Source organism: Papio anubis, chromosome 8, assembly GCF_008728515.1.
Source record: "Papio anubis isolate 15944 chromosome 8, Panubis1.0, whole genome shotgun sequence".
In the NCBI taxonomy this organism is placed as follows: domain Eukaryota; kingdom Metazoa; phylum Chordata; class Mammalia; order Primates; family Cercopithecidae; genus Papio; species Papio anubis.
The window spans coordinates 7,563,804-7,578,961 of record NC_044983.1 but is presented as its reverse complement, the minus strand read 5'-3'; the positions used below and the strand labels follow the sequence as shown (position 1 = coordinate 7,578,961).

Sequence of the window (15,158 nt, the reverse complement as noted above, 5' to 3'; positions counted from 1 at the left end):
GATGGGCCTCACAGCCACTCCTGAGGTACCAGCAGGACAGTCTGGGTCGGTATTTTACCAGTCAGGATGCTAGCTGGAGCTCAGAGGGCTGGCTTCTCAGTTGTGACATGGTACAAAGGGACTGGCTTAGTGCAGAGCACCTTCTGTAAGAACCCTCTGTCACTGAGACAGGTTGCCAACTGCTCCTACTTGACTCGAGATCTGAATCCTTCTCACTGTTTCCTCTGTCTGTACTTGTAAGTGGTTATTGTTTTAGTATTTCTGCGACGTGCTCGACGTGCTCGGCAGTGCCATTTACCTAGTGCCTGGAGCCAAACCGATTTAGAAAAATGAGCTCTGAGATGCCCTGCAGTTATGCAAATGAAGGCAATATTCTCACTTTCTCCCTGTTAGGTTTATAATAGAGCACATTGCAGGGTAGAAAAATGAAGTGACCTTGCCAGCGAGCATCTCTATGTTCTTTTTTTCTCTTTCTCTCATTTTTTATGCACTTGTACAGATCTCTTTTCTCCTGTTTTCAGATATGAGAAAAATCAAGATAGAAAGTCTTACTTGGGAGTCAGCAAGGTATCTGATGGCAAAATTGGGATTAAAGTTCATAGCCACATTCATTAGTTTACTTTTCAATCCTTGGACCTCAAGGATTGAATAAACTCAAATTTACTGCCAATTAAATTCTATTGATCTAGAATAGCACCAATTAATGATGATAGGGTGGCTGGTCATTTTTTTTTATGGTGTCCCTAACTGAGCCTGGAACTGAGCTAGGTGCTACCTAGACCCTTCTGAAGGAGATGGGGGTCAAACCTGCCTGAAAGATACTGTCTGCGAACACCCATTGCCTAAATACAGTCATCTGTCACTTCTCTTTGGAGTGTTCTGTAATTTGACAATAGATCTTTTTGAAAAACTAGGAACCCTGTGCCTTAGATTTGAGCTATGGCCCCAGGAATTGCATCTTTGGTGTGAAAAGATCCTTTAAAGTCGGGGAATTTGGGGTGTGGCCAGGTGTCTAAGACTGTGAGACGCAGGCTGTGGTGGACACATCTCTGTGGGGCAGCAGGGAGGAAGGGGCTGTTTTTCTGTGGCTGACAGGTCTGGTCAAAGGTCAGAGAACAATTTAGGCTTTAAGACCCATCAGAGGCAGCTAGAAAAAGGGCTGACGGTAAGGCCTGTGTCAGTTTCCATGGACTGGACAAAGGCCGCCTGGATGGCGTTGCCTTGCACGCCCCTGCTGTGCAGATGCATTCAATTCTGCGTAAGGGTGAAAACAGAAAGCAAGCTGCAGCTTCAATAGGGATGGCGATTCCAGCCAGTCTCCCTGCTTGGGCCCTGAGAGAACACGAGGAGGGGGCTGGGAATCGCAACTTCCTCAGTGGGCTTTGGTTCTAAGGGCGTCACATAGCGTGAGCATCTCGCTAGGATGCACTGTGGGTTCTAACATTTAGATGCTCACAATATACACTGTGTTGGGACCTCTGCACACAAATCAACAAATCCCTCTCCTGCCCCAAAGAACAGGGTTTGTTTCCGGGCTGCGGGAGCTCTGGCTGTGCTGGGCCCACGCTTGGCTGATCCCTGGGCCACACAGGCATTTTGCAAAGGTGACTTTGCACCTTAAACACTAACTTGAGCCCCGATTAAGAGGTCACTGTGCTGTAATTGAACCAAATCCACACGAGTTCCCACAGCCTCTGAAGAAATCTGAGCAAAGTGTGCAGGACTAAGAGGCTTAATTTGTTTCCAGAATTTTTTTCTAGTTGTGATAAAATCCATACAACATAGAAGTTATCATCTTAACCATTTTTAAGTGTACAGCTTGGTGGCGATTAAGTACATTCACGTTATTGCGCAACCTCCATCCATCTCCAGAGCTCTTTTCATCTTTCCAAACAGAAACTGCACCCATCAAACACTAACTCCCCATCCCCCTCCTGCAGCCCCTGGCACCCACCCTTCTACTTTCCGTCTGTATAAATATGACTACTCTAAGAACCTCACAGAAGTAGAATCACACGGTATTCATCCTTTATGACTGGCTTATTTCGCTTAGCATAACGCCCTCTGGTTTCTGATGACTAAGAAGCTTTTTATAAATTAATCTTTTTAGAGATTTGCAATGAACATATGTCTTTGCTGGTCCTGTGTGGAGTTAGTCGGGAGGATGGCGGTTGCCAGGGAAGGCACAGAGGGCTGTGCCAGTTCAGGAGAGCAGGTCTGAGCCGGGGCTGGAGTCCCTCCTCCTGTTTTCCCTTCAAGCTCTGCCAAGGGGCCCCTTGGAGGCGGGGATGACAACACAGCCCTGGCTGTGGCCGCACACGTTCGACACAGATTGTTCCATCGCGTTTTCCCACAACTCTAGATGGCAGGTATGATTTCAGTCTGTCTTACAGACAAGGAAACTGTCTCAGTGAAGTTAAGGAACTGCTCAGGGCCAGCCAGCCTATGAATGGTGGCATCTGGACCACACTTGGGCCCGTCAGCACCCAGAGCGGGAGGACTCTCCCGGGCTCCTGTCTGCTCAGAGGGTGAGCTGGGCCCAGGGCTGGCAGAAAGGGAACATCCACAGCCCTGGGTTAGAACCCAGGTTCAAGCTGAGCTCCACTCCTTACTCACTGCCACCTGGAACTTCTGTGTCCTCATCTGTAGAAAAGAGATAAGGCCTCTTCTCACCTCTTCCAAGGACAATGAGAATGAAATTCGACAACAAATAGCATGCCAGAAAATATGTACCATGCTGGCCAAATCAAAGGAAGAGGTGCTCCATCACTTAAGTCCTTTCTCTCCAGGCCACGGCACAGAACATGGAACCCGGCGAGGACCTCCCAGTTTTAAGCCCTCATTAAAGAGCCTGAGAAGCTGGCCAAGGTGGCTCAACTCTCAGTGTGGGTTTCATGCCGTCCCTGGCAAAGGCTCTACCGTAGGATGTGCCGATTTCCAGTCCCCGCTCCCAGCGTGGCCTGGTGTCTGTCTGAGAACAAAAGCACTTGCTGAATTCTCAGAGATGCAGCCTGTAATCCCAGCAACCCCATAATTAGGGCACAGAACTTGTTGAAAGGGAAGAGATGTCATTGGTCGGGGGCTGTCAGAGCACTGTGGTGACAGGGTGTCCCCACCAGGGTTGGAAGAAGTGACGGGCGGCAGCCACACGTGGCCCCTTTGAAACAGCTGTGCTTGTGATCTGTGCTACAGATGTTTGGTTTTTTGAGGCAGACAAGAATGCTCATTAAGATGTGAGCCACCGCACCTGGGTGAAGTGTTGAAATGTTCTAAAATTATATGTGATGGTGGTTGCACAACTCTGAAAACACGAAAAACCACTGAATTGCACACTTCAAACGGGTGAATTGTATGGTATGTAAAGTTTATCTCAATAAAGTCTTTTTGAAAACATTTTAAAGACCAATTAAAAAAGAGAGAGCAAGCGAGCCAGTTGTTTCTCAAGGTAGAAGGCAAAGCCCTGAGGGCAGGATTAAGTCACTAAACACAGTAATTAAATGGCTCTGGAAGAGGACAGAGATTTCCTTACTTCCAAGCTTTACTTGGTGAGGGGAGGGTATGGCAAGGGGGCTGGAGGAGACGGGCAAGGAGGCCCTGGAAGAAGGGCCCAGAGAGGAAAAACGCAAGGGGAAGGTCAGCTGAGGACATTCAGGTCATATTAAAGTCTAATGCATCAAGCCAGTGGTTTGCTGGGGGGTCTCTCTGGACCTGGGGATTTTCCTGGGGAGTCAGAAGAGCTGACTCCTACCTTGGAGCTGGGTGGAATAAAAAAAGCCGCAGGAAAGGTGTGGGAAACAGCATGGCGGGTCCTGGAAAGTTAAACAGAATTACCATATGACCTGGCAATGCCACTCCAGGTACACACCCCAAACAAAAGAAGGCAAAAGCTAGAACCAGCATTTGTACATCCATGTTCACAATCGTGAATAGGCAGAACCAACCCAGTGCCCTCCACGGATGAATGGATCCACGCAATGTGGTCTATCTGTAAAGTGGAATATTATTCAGCCTTGAAAAGGAAGACAATCTGGCACGTGCTGTAATATGGATGAAGCTTGAGGACATTATGCTAAGTGAATCAGCCAGACACTAAAGGCCAAATACCGTAGGATTCCACTTAGAAGAGGTTCCTAGTGTGGTCCGATGCATAGTGATGGAAAGCAGGACAGTGGTGCCAGGGGCTAGGGAGAGGGGATGGGGAGTTAGTGTTTAGTGAGCACAGAGTTTCCATTTGGGAGGATGAAGTTCTGGAGATGGATGGTGGTGACGGCTGCACAGCAGTGTGAATATACTTAGTGAACTGTACGTATAAAACTGTTAAAATGGTACATGTTATATTATGCATAGTTTACCACCATTTAAAAAAACAACAGTAGAGTCTGCAAATTTAGAGTGATCAGTTCAACTCAGTTTGCCCAGGACCTACCTGGCTCTAGCACTGAGAGTCCTGCATCCAGGGAACCTCCTTAGTCCTGAGCAAACAGAGATGGCTGGTCAGCCTGCCTGTAGCAAGCGTGGCTGCAGGCGCTGGGGAATGGGGGCCCAGCCTGGACAGTTGGAGGGTGGTCTCAGTGGTGCTGTCTCTAGCCTGAGTGGCACTGGAAGCTGACGAGACCCTGAAGAGTAGTCTGGGAGGTAGAAGGGCCTCTCTGTGGGGTTACTGGAGATGGAGGCCATAGAAGGAGGGTATTGGACCAATTGGCAAAAAAAAAAAAAAAAGAGTACTTTGTTGTTTGCCAAAGGCCCGAGATGCTGGCTGGGGTGACTCAACTCCCAGTGTAGGTTTCATGCTGTCCCTGGCAAAGGCTGTACTGTAGGATATGCATTTGGGAAAGGCAACATTTGAGTGGAATTTGCATCCTTACTCAACATCCCCTGGCTGATCTGTGTTCACTTGCTTGGTCTAAAACACTGAGTGATTTCTTCATATTCAAGGGAAGCACATACTTTTATTCTTAGTCGCCAATGAAATCTGCTCGAATACTTTCTCTGATCCCAGGGACTGATGTCTATGGGTCTAAAACCACCCAAAGATTTTAGGAATTAAAATTTTTAAAAAGGACAGGTACTATCATCAGAGCGAAGAGGCAACCTACAGAATGGGAGAACATTTTTGCAATCTATCCATCTGACAAAGGGCTAATATCCAGAATCTACAAAGAACTTAAACAAATTTACAAGAAAAAAACAAACAATCCCATCAAAAAAAGGGCAAACGATATGAGCAGACACTTCTCAAAAGAAGACATTTATGCAGCCAATGGACACATGAAAAATGCTCATCATCACTGGCCATTAGAGAAATGCAAATCAAAACCACAAGGAGATACCACCTCACACCAGTTAGAATGGCGATCATTAAAAAGTCAGGAAACAGACGCTGGAGAGGATGTGGAGAAATAGGAACGCTTTTACACTATTGGGAGTGCAAATTAGTTCAATCATTGTAGAAGACAGTATGGTGATTCCTCAAGGATCCATTTGACCCTGCAATCCCATTACTGGGCATATACCCAAAGGATTATAAATCATTCTATGATAAAGACACATGCATACGTATGTTCATTGTGGCACTATTCACAATAGCAAAGACTTGGAACCAACCCAAATGTCCATCAATGATAGACTGGATTAAAAAAATGTGGCACATATATACACCATGGAATACTATGCAGCCATAAAAAAAAGGATGAGTTCATGTCCTTTGCAGGGACTTGGATGAAGCTGGAAACCATCATTCTCAACCAACTATCACAAGATCAGAAAACCAAACACCGCATGTTCTCACTCATAAGTGGGAGTTGAGCAACAAGAACATATGGACACAGGGAGGGGAACATCACACACCAGGGCCTGTTGGAGGGTAGGGGGCTAGGGGAGGGATAGCATTAGGAGAAATACCTAATGTAGGTGACGGGTTGATGGATGCAACAAACCACCATGGCATGTGTATACCTATGTAACAAACCTGCACATTCTGCACATGTAATCCAGAACTTAAAGTATGATAAATAAAATAAATAAAAAATAAAAAAAGACATGTAATCGTCAGACCATTGGGAGCACAAGGAGCAACTCTATGAAGGCATTACCTTTAACCTACCACGGTTTCTGCTTCCTAAAATAAAGGCAGTGCACAGACCGCCAGACAGATCCTCCCCTTTCCAACAAAAGTCTTACCTGAAGCCCTATTAATAATTTGCCTTTCTTCTGCCATCTAATGCTTCCATTCTCTGAAGAATGTGGCTGTGTGCACTTTGGCTTATGGAACCCTCTGTTCTTTTAGTTTGGTGAAATAAGGGCTGTGATGGCAGCAAATCTGAAAGCACGTTTGGGGCAGAGATTTCTGGATGCATCTTTAAAGCTGGCTTGAGAGAAATCCCAGTGCACAGGGGCCAGCCAGAGGCGAGAGAGTGCTGTCCTGGACAGCATGGTAATTAGCCCAGAAGTGGGCAGCAGACAGAAACCCAAGGTGGCGAAGGGCATTTTGTCTGGTCCCTTGTCTCGGGCTCTTATCTCTCCTATCCCAGCCTAATAGCTATAATTAGTCTCTGATGCATGCTGAAAAGAGGCTGCGTGTAAAATCCAGGCTGTTTTTGCCAGCTGTATGTGCAGGCCCAGAACATGTTCCACTGTCCCACGATTTGGGAATGAGACTTACAGTTCTTGAACCCTGGAAACAATTTGTGTAATCACTTTCCTTATCTTATTTAACTTCACCTGCAGGTCTGCCTTATTATTTTCATCAGTGTTGTGTAGGAGAATCCACTTAGAAGTCTGGGTAAAATTGTATTACATGATGTCAGGTTTGGTCCCTGAGAAAGAGCCAGATTAACGCTGGCAGGAAAGAAAGCAGGAGTGCCCTTCAAGTGCGCCGCTGAAGGGCAACCGGAGGTTCCAGGGAAATGTGAAGAAAGAAACGCAAACACCCCTAGGAACCAGGCTGGTCTTGTGAATTGATTTCCAGGGGAAGGCTGGAGCTTGTTTCACAGAGGTCTCTATTCTGGGAGGCTGTAGCCCAGCGGGAGGGAGCTGGAGCTGACTCTCCTGGCGAGTGGAGGCCGCACGCACGCTGTGCAGCCTGGGGCCTGCAGGGCGGGGACTCTGAGCCCGGCTGGTCCTGGGTTCTCTTTCGGGGCCCTGGCCAGGGGCTGTGGGTGGGAGGGGGACAGGTGCAATGGCTCCTGTCACTGGGCTGACTCAGCATGCAGGAAGGAGACAGCAAGACGACTCCATCTGAGCCAGTCCTCCAGGGATCCTCCCTGCCAGGGGCTCCTGTGCCCCCTGGGGAATCATGAGTCTACTGGGAGGGAGAGACTGCAGCCCCAGAGCTGGGCAGAGAGCAGGAGGCTCTTCAGGCCCTGTCGAGGACTCCACAGCAAGAGCCAAGCTCTATCAGGTGTGCGCCAAACTACACCTTCCGGGGTGAGGCTGGCCTTTGGGAAGGACAGTGTTGCATTCTGAAGAGCCCGTGATCTGCCGCTAGGGGCTCTGGGTTCCAGGCCTAGTGCAGCCTCTGATGACATGAGGGACTCTGGACAGGCGGCATGTGCCCTTCACAGAGACAGGATGGTGATCACCTCCCTCCCCTCCCATCAGATTGCATCTTGGAAGTGAGGGGGTTCTGGAAGCTGTACACCCAAGAAAGGCATTATGTGCCCGAGAGAGAGCAGGAGAGATGTGACTGCTGCTGGCTGGGTGATGATAGGCCCAGATCAGTGTCACTGGCACCCACCCCTGCACCTGGGTCCCCTGCACCTCAGCTCCCAGCATCTGGGACTCCTCTCTGCCTGCCTCCCCCTCGCTCAATCTGTCTCCACTCAAGAGGCTGATGGGCAGGTCTCCTCGCTTCTTCAAACCTTTCAAGGTATCATGGGACCCTCCTGTTCCCTTGACCTCTCCAGCTTCCTCTCTCCCACCCTGATGCCCTTGCCCCCGCAGGGCAGCCACACTGGGCTCTGTCCCCTCCTCTGTGGTCCCTTCTCCACCTGTCACCCTTCAGGACCAGCTCAGCCTTTGTCCTCTCTCCCTGCAGAGGGGATGACAGCCCCATGGGCGCCTCCTGCCACTGCCCCTCCACGCAGCCTCCACATGGCACCTATGTGTGGGCATCGGTTTCATTTTTTATCATGTGTCTCCCACTAGATGACAAAACACCAGAGACAGAGACTGTGTTTTCCAGGGGCCACCACAGTGCCTGGGGCCTGCTCTGGTGCTCAAAAGCCATTTGTTAGATGAATGAATCAATGAATCATTCCATTACTTAAATTTCCCCAGAGCCAAGTCTTGATTTTCCACACTCCATTACCCAGTACCTGTCTCCATGGTTGGGACAGTCCTAGAGAAATCACTCCTCCCTCTGCTACCCGGGCTGACCGCTGCCCTCTGGGATCTCCCGCTGCCCCCAGGCCTATGGAGAGGCAGCCAGTAGAAAGGACAGAGGAGCAGCCCCTGGTTCAAAGTCCTTCTCCACAACTCGCTGGTGACGCCATCCTGGGCGAGCCATGCCACACTTAAGTCTCAGTTTCCTCATCTGCTAAATGAGCATAATAGTACCCACTTATTGATAATAATTGACAATAATTAAATGGGCACACTACTGATCACTTATGAGAATCAAATAAGCCCATATACACACATTTAGAAGAAGACATTGAGTTCCAGAATTACTAGTTCCACTGTATCCCGTTTTCATACACAGAACCACACAGCAAACCATTCAATTACGTTTTCACTTCCCACGTGGCGCTCGCCCCACCTCCTGGCTGTGGGGTCCCTGCGGGAACCTTTTTTGCTACTCACGGCCTGGCTCAGCGCGGTCCCCAGCCCAAGCTTCACCTGCCTTTACTGAGTGCTCCCTTATCTCTGACGACTGTACTGCCCGTCGCACGTCACCAAGCATGTTCCGGGGTTGGGTAGGGCTGTGTTATCATCTCTATCACCATGTGTTGCCAACGTCAGAGGGTCAGTAATGCCAAAGCACTTCAGACTGGAGATACGGGGGGTACCCTCCTGCTCAGGGGTGTCCTTAGCTTGCACATGAGGAGGGACAGACCCGCCACTAGGGACCAAGGCCTTCCTCAACTTCCCTGCCACTCCTCTGGAGAGCCACCCCTCCCCCATGAGGCCAAGCAGCCAGTCCCAGGACTGCTGCTCCCGCCAGGCTGTGAGCACGGCCCAGGTATGGCTGTTCCTGGTGGGACCCTGGCAAGACCTGCAGGAAGGCCTGGCCCCCTCACCTCTGTGCGCTCGGCCGCGCTGCTGGGGGTCTCTGGGCCAGTCAGTGGAGGGAGAGAAGACATCCTTAGCAGGGGCTGCCTTCTTGCTCTGACAGGAGCTCCCCTGCGTGGCCTTCTCAACTTCACCTGCAGGAAGACCTCCCCCATCTGCAGGCAGGAACTGGAGCTTCATCACATGAAACTGGAAGCTTTAGCCAAGGTGCCAACTGTCCTATGGAAACAGAGGGCCTAAGTGCCCTGGGGTCACCTGAGAGCCCTCAGAAGACCCTGGGGCGCAGTTGGTGGGATTTCTAGGCTTTTCTCAGGTTCTCTATCCCCTGGTTTGGAAACAGATGTAGCGGAAGCTTCACATCTGATGCTGAGCGAGAACCAGCAAGGAAGGTGTCAGCAGGCTGCTGACCTCGAGGGAGGGAGAGCTGAGGGCAGGACATGAACTGCTGGAGTGGGGCCCTGTGGGAGTAATTAGGGCTCCCAGGCACCTGCAGTTGCTATAGATTCCTGCCTGCACCTCCAAAGGGAAGTGAAGCAAATCTATTTTCTGCCCCACCCTCCAGGCTAGTTTGAGGCTGTTTTGTTCTCCAAAGTCACTTCATACTCCATTACTCGGGTACCTGTTTTCTTGGGAAGAAGATGCTTTGGGCTTCAGCTGCCTGGGGCCTCACAGTTTCCTACAACATTGTGGGTGGATCCAGACCCACTGCAGGGCTTTGAGGTCAGGCAGATCTGAGTTCAAATTCCTGATCTGCTGGTTGATCTTGGGCAAGATTTTTAACCTCAGTTTTCTCATCTGTGAAATGGGGATAGTAATCGTGCCTACCCAGAAAGATTGCTGTGGCTATTGAATGATGTGAGGCGTGTGTATAAACCTGTGTAACACAGCATCCAACCATCCCAGGGCCCCAGCAACTGCTCAGTGCCCTAATGCTGCTCATTCCCCTCCTCCCTGCTCAAAGAGCTGCCAGGTAGGGATTTATTATCCTCATTTTACAACCACAAAACCAAGAAGGCTTGGTTAATTGGTTTACCTAAAGTCACACAACTAGGATATGGTAGAATCTGACTTGAAGTTGAATCTAATTACAAATAGTATGCTTTTTCAACAGCACTCTTGACCAGTTAATGAGCCAGTTGCATGAGAATCACTTGCAGGTACTTATTAAAACCTCAACACCTCCCCAGGTTTATGGAATCTGAATTTCCATGGAGGGCTGGGAGGGATCTGCACTTTTAGCCAACGCTCTGATTGCCTCACCCTGTAGTCCCTACCCCATATCGTGGTGTGCTGTTATAATGGGGAGGGTGCCCATCAGAGGAATTGGGTATATTATTATAGAAGAAACGTGAATGGGAAATAAGAAACTTAATGCAATTACATGGACAGGCATGGATCTGGCTGCCGAGCAAGTGAGGAATTTGCATATTTCCCTTTGGTTAATTTCATCATCCACTCAGCACGGCCCTCAGCTCACCAGATCATCTCAGAACTCAACTTACTGCATCTCTATTAAAACTTTTGTCACACTGTGCCGCTGTGTTTATGTGCCTGTCTTCTCCTTGGAAGGGAAACTCCACAAAGACAGGAACCCTGACCCATCCACCTTGGCCTCACCCCACCCCAGTGTGGAAGCCAGGCGGCTGCTGAATGGACATGGGGCTGGATGAAAAGACTCCCGCCTGCCTCTCACAGCCCCGGGATCGCTATTGCAGTGCTATTGAGCTGCTATTCCAGTGAGGTGCTGCCGTGGGGATCCTCCAACTCCCTTCTCCTTGACCCTGCAAGACAGCCAGGAAAGGGAGAGCAGGCAGGACCTCCCAGTTGGGGTCAGCTGCAGCTCCCTGGCCAGCAGTCCCGCCTCATCAGCTCTCACATCCAACAGGAATGTTGGGAGACTGAAGTCCTTATTTTTTTAATTCTAGAAGATTCTATGCCTTTAAAAAAATCTGTAGAGTACAAGGTGAAGAATGCACACCGAGGACATTGGCAAGGGAGAGAAGAGCCTGGCGCTGGCACTTTTGTTTCTTTGCTCTTTTAATATTCTCTTTTCCCCTTGATGATACATGATATATTCCTATTTTAGGAATTTTGAAAACTATAGAAACGTCAAAAGAATAATATTACCACTCAGAAATAACGATCATCAAGTTATGGTGTATTTCCTTTGCTGGTTCTTTTGTTTATAAATTCTTTAGTAACTCCCGAAAGGCCACATCTGCCCAGATGCATAGAACAGGAATCTTCCTCCTGCAGGGCTGCTGCCAGACAGGCTGAAAGCCCCGGGCTATGCAGAGAAGACTGAGCCTTGGGTGAATAGAGGCTGGGACTAGAAATTCTCTTGTGAACCAAATCCCCGCTCAGCCAGTGCCTTGCTGATGGCTCTGAGCAACTTGCTATCTTCATCCTGAAACAGTACAGCTGCCCAGCCCCTGCTAAATGGTTACCAGGCATTGCTAGCAACCTCCTGTGTGACCTTCTGCAAGTATCCTATTCTGAAGGGTTGAAGCACAGGCTTTCTGGCAGCTCAGGGCCTCCTGACTTGGACATCTGATGTGCCTAGAACAAAGGAAAGAGATCTGGATCCAGAGCCAAGTGATGTGTGTCTGTGTCGTGGCTTAGCCACATCCTTGCATATGACCTTGGCCAAGTCACTTTAAACTTTCTGTCCCCCAGTTCTATAACCTTTCTGAGCCTCGGTCTTTCCTCTGTAAGACGGGAATAGCAAATACTTCCAAGCCTTCACGAAGGATAGTGTATATAGAAGTCTCCCTAGATGGGGGGTATCAACCTGGCTGCATCGCCCATTTCCCATCAAAAGATGCTTGGTGAGTATGACCTGCCATTTGGCCATACTGCTTAGCACACATGGATGACACCAGCCTCAGAGGGCTGTCCCTGGACATACCACTCTTTTGCATACCAAGCACGCAGCACGGGCAACAGAGGGTTAACAGGGAAAGGGCGGCCCCCTCGAAGCCAAGCGGTGGCCACAGGGGGGCCAGCTGAGTTTAGGTCACAGGCCTCCTGTGACCTAAGTGACAGGCCCTAAGGGATGAAAACTTGTCAAGGTTCTCCTCCCTTTTTCTAACAACCATAAACACCTTCTTGGTGCCAGGGGAGGGGGGGCGGCAGGAGCAGGATGTCTGCAGGGATCACACACCTGTGTGAAACTCAAAGAAAAATATCAGTTGGCGCCCAGGGCTTCTCACTGCAAACTGCCCATCAGGAAGCCAGAATGTTTTGGTCTTTGTTCTGGCACTGCATAAACCACGCAGAAGACTTGATTGCCCTTTTTCTCTGTCTTCCAGGTTGGCAAGGGGGACTTGTGGGTGTGACTGAAGAGAGAAAACAGAAAGGAGGGTCCCTGCTCCCCTGTGCTGAGTGCCCAGGGCTCCATCCCAGGGAGTTGGCTGATGGACCCAAGCCCGGGCAGAGGCGTGTGCGAATGCTCTGAATTCCCGACTCAGCTAGAGAGGAGAAAATCCCACAGCTCCAGGTCATGCTCTTTCTAGCTCCCCTGCTTCCTGAAGCAATGCCCTCCCCCCCAACTCCCAACCAGGCTACTTGGCTGCCTGGAAGGTGAAAGCTGGGGGCTGTGACCTTCTGGTGACCTGAGCAGCCTAGAACTGCAGCTGCACAATGGCAACTCCCTTGAGCCAGTGTCCCAGAAGCGGAGAGACTGGGCCTTGCCTGGAGGAGTCAGGTGGCCGCAGGCCTGCCTGCCACAGCCAGAGAGCCACACATCTCCAACTCTGCCCAGGGAGCCCAAGGTCAGGCCGTCTTAGCTGGGAGTCGCTCTAAGAGGCTTGGGGGATCTCCACCAGCCTTGTATCCCGAACACATTCGCCTGAAGGAAAATCTGACCTACTTGCCGGTCCCTGGGGGGCGTCAGGAGTGACAGTCATTTCCTTGAAAGCTGAGAGGGAGAGCTGACCCCTGAGAGCTGTTAGGATCCTTCCCGGCCTCAGAAATCAGCCACGGTCAGGGAGTCATTCTACCTTTTAGCTGGTCTTGCAGGAGGCGGGAGCAGACTAAGACGATGCTTCCAGACCCAGCACTGCCTGCCTCTGGATGGGGTGACATTGACCACTGCCTCCTGGGAGAGCTGCTAGGTGGTCAGAGGACAGGTTAGAGTCTGCCTTCTCCTGTGGTCAAAACTCCCATTGAGTTATGGAAAATAGCCACACGACTAAGGGAATTGCAGATTTCCAATCGATTTCCTTGGCCACGTGAGAACAAACAACACATTTGCCCTTGAGCCTAACAAATCTGTAGGAAGGGCTTGCCCAGGCATAGAGAAAACCTGCTTCTGGGCTTAAAATACAACAAAAAAGGTTATGCAAATCACTTTTACTGAGTTAAAGAACAGGTTAATTTTTAAAGGTGCCTTCAGTGAGTGAAGACGATGAATGAGGGAAACCATGGCATTAAGCTTAACGTTTTGACTGAGACTTAAATAGAGCAGAATGTGTTTGTTCTCAAACGTTGAACTCTCAGTTTTCAATCCAATCAAAGGGTTTTGCAAGTTGCTGTCTAATCCTGGCAGCAGGCGGAACTGCACGTCCAGTCTGCCTGCCTGCCAGTCTGTGTCTGGTCTGCCAGTCTGTGTCTGGTCTGCTTTGGGCCTCAGAGTTGCAATCTTCTGAACGAGTGTGGTTCTTGGACCACTCAGAGTGCGATGCTGTGAGTTCGTTCACTGAGGCCCATTCACCGATGGAGCCCCAAGCCACATGGGCAGCTATGACAGAGACAGGGCTCAGAGAGCTCCCTTTTGGGGATCCCTGGGTCTGTCCTCTGAGGTTCGTTATTGATCCCCTGGCCCTGGTCTTGCCCTCCTTTCATTCCCTGATACTCTAAGTGTGGCCCAGGCATTAGCAGAATAGTTTCAACTTAGAGCTTGTTGGAAATTTGAAAGCACAGGCTCCATTCCCAACCAAAGGGACCAGAATCTTCATCTGCATAAGAGCCCCAGTGACCTACAGGCACGTTAGAGTTTGGGAGTCAATGCTCCGAAAGATTCTCTATCCTGCAACCAGTATGGTTTCTGGAGCATCTCCTTGGTCGCTGCTCTTTGCGCATGCTCAATGGAACCTTCTGTGTTGGACGACCTCACGAGCCTCACCTGCTACCTCTCTCCCCATCGCTCTCTACTCTGTATGAGTTCCAGCCCCAGCTCTGTTGCTCACTCATCATGTCATCCTAAGGAAGTCACCTGACTTCTGTGGGCCTCAGTTTATTCATCCATAAAATGGAAACAGTGAGGGCAATCACGCAGTTTTGTTGTAAGAATCGGAGATCACAGAATGAGGCTGGAACTCATTCAATCCTGTTTCTCTCTCTGCCCCTGCCCCCATGCATTCTGTTGCCTGCTGACATTTTTGTGATTTACATTTTAGGAATCAAACAGTAAAATTGATTGCCTGTGGAGGATGCCATGTCATATGGTGGCTGAGCAGAACAATAGCAATGCGACCAAATGAGCCAGGGTTTAAATTTCAACTTTCTCACGTATGACTGCATTCTTCTCTGAACCTGTTTCCTCTTTGGAAAAGTAGGGGTGTCGGGAAGGTCATCTGACAATTAGAAGAGGTGAGTAATGCCTGCAAACTGCCTGGCACACAGGACGCACCCTTGGTGGCACAGGGAAGTGGCTAGAGGAGTGGAAACAGTGCAAATATAAAGCATTTTTAATAATGCTAATATTCCCTTTACCCTATGTATGACAGTCTTTGGTAGTCAGATTAGTCCTGATAATTTCTGCTCTGCTGTTGGCCTATGGAGACTGGCTCTACACATCACCCATGGTTGCGCCTCACCCTAGGCCACCCTCCACGCTTGGCCGGCACACTGGGCAGGGCACCTCATGCTGCTTGGCTCACAGGCCTGGCAGGAGATGTGAGCATGACTTGTAGATTCAAGGCCCA

General features: G+C 49.8%; 2 protein-coding genes across 3 annotated transcripts in view; one reads left to right on the top strand and one right to left on the bottom strand.

Moving 5' to 3' along the window:
- Positions 1-15,158, bottom strand: part of FAM167A (family with sequence similarity 167 member A) — a 44,774-nt gene that overhangs the window by 5,655 nt on the left and 23,961 nt on the right. The gene's annotated exons all lie outside the window — the stretch shown is intronic.
- Positions 7,832-11,272, top strand: LOC116276323 (uncharacterized protein FAM167A-AS1-like). Its single transcript, XM_031669349.1, is given in 5 exon segments — positions 7,832-7,867; position 8,964; positions 10,801-10,872; positions 10,875-10,967; positions 11,157-11,272. Coding segments are annotated over 5 exon segments (318 nt in total).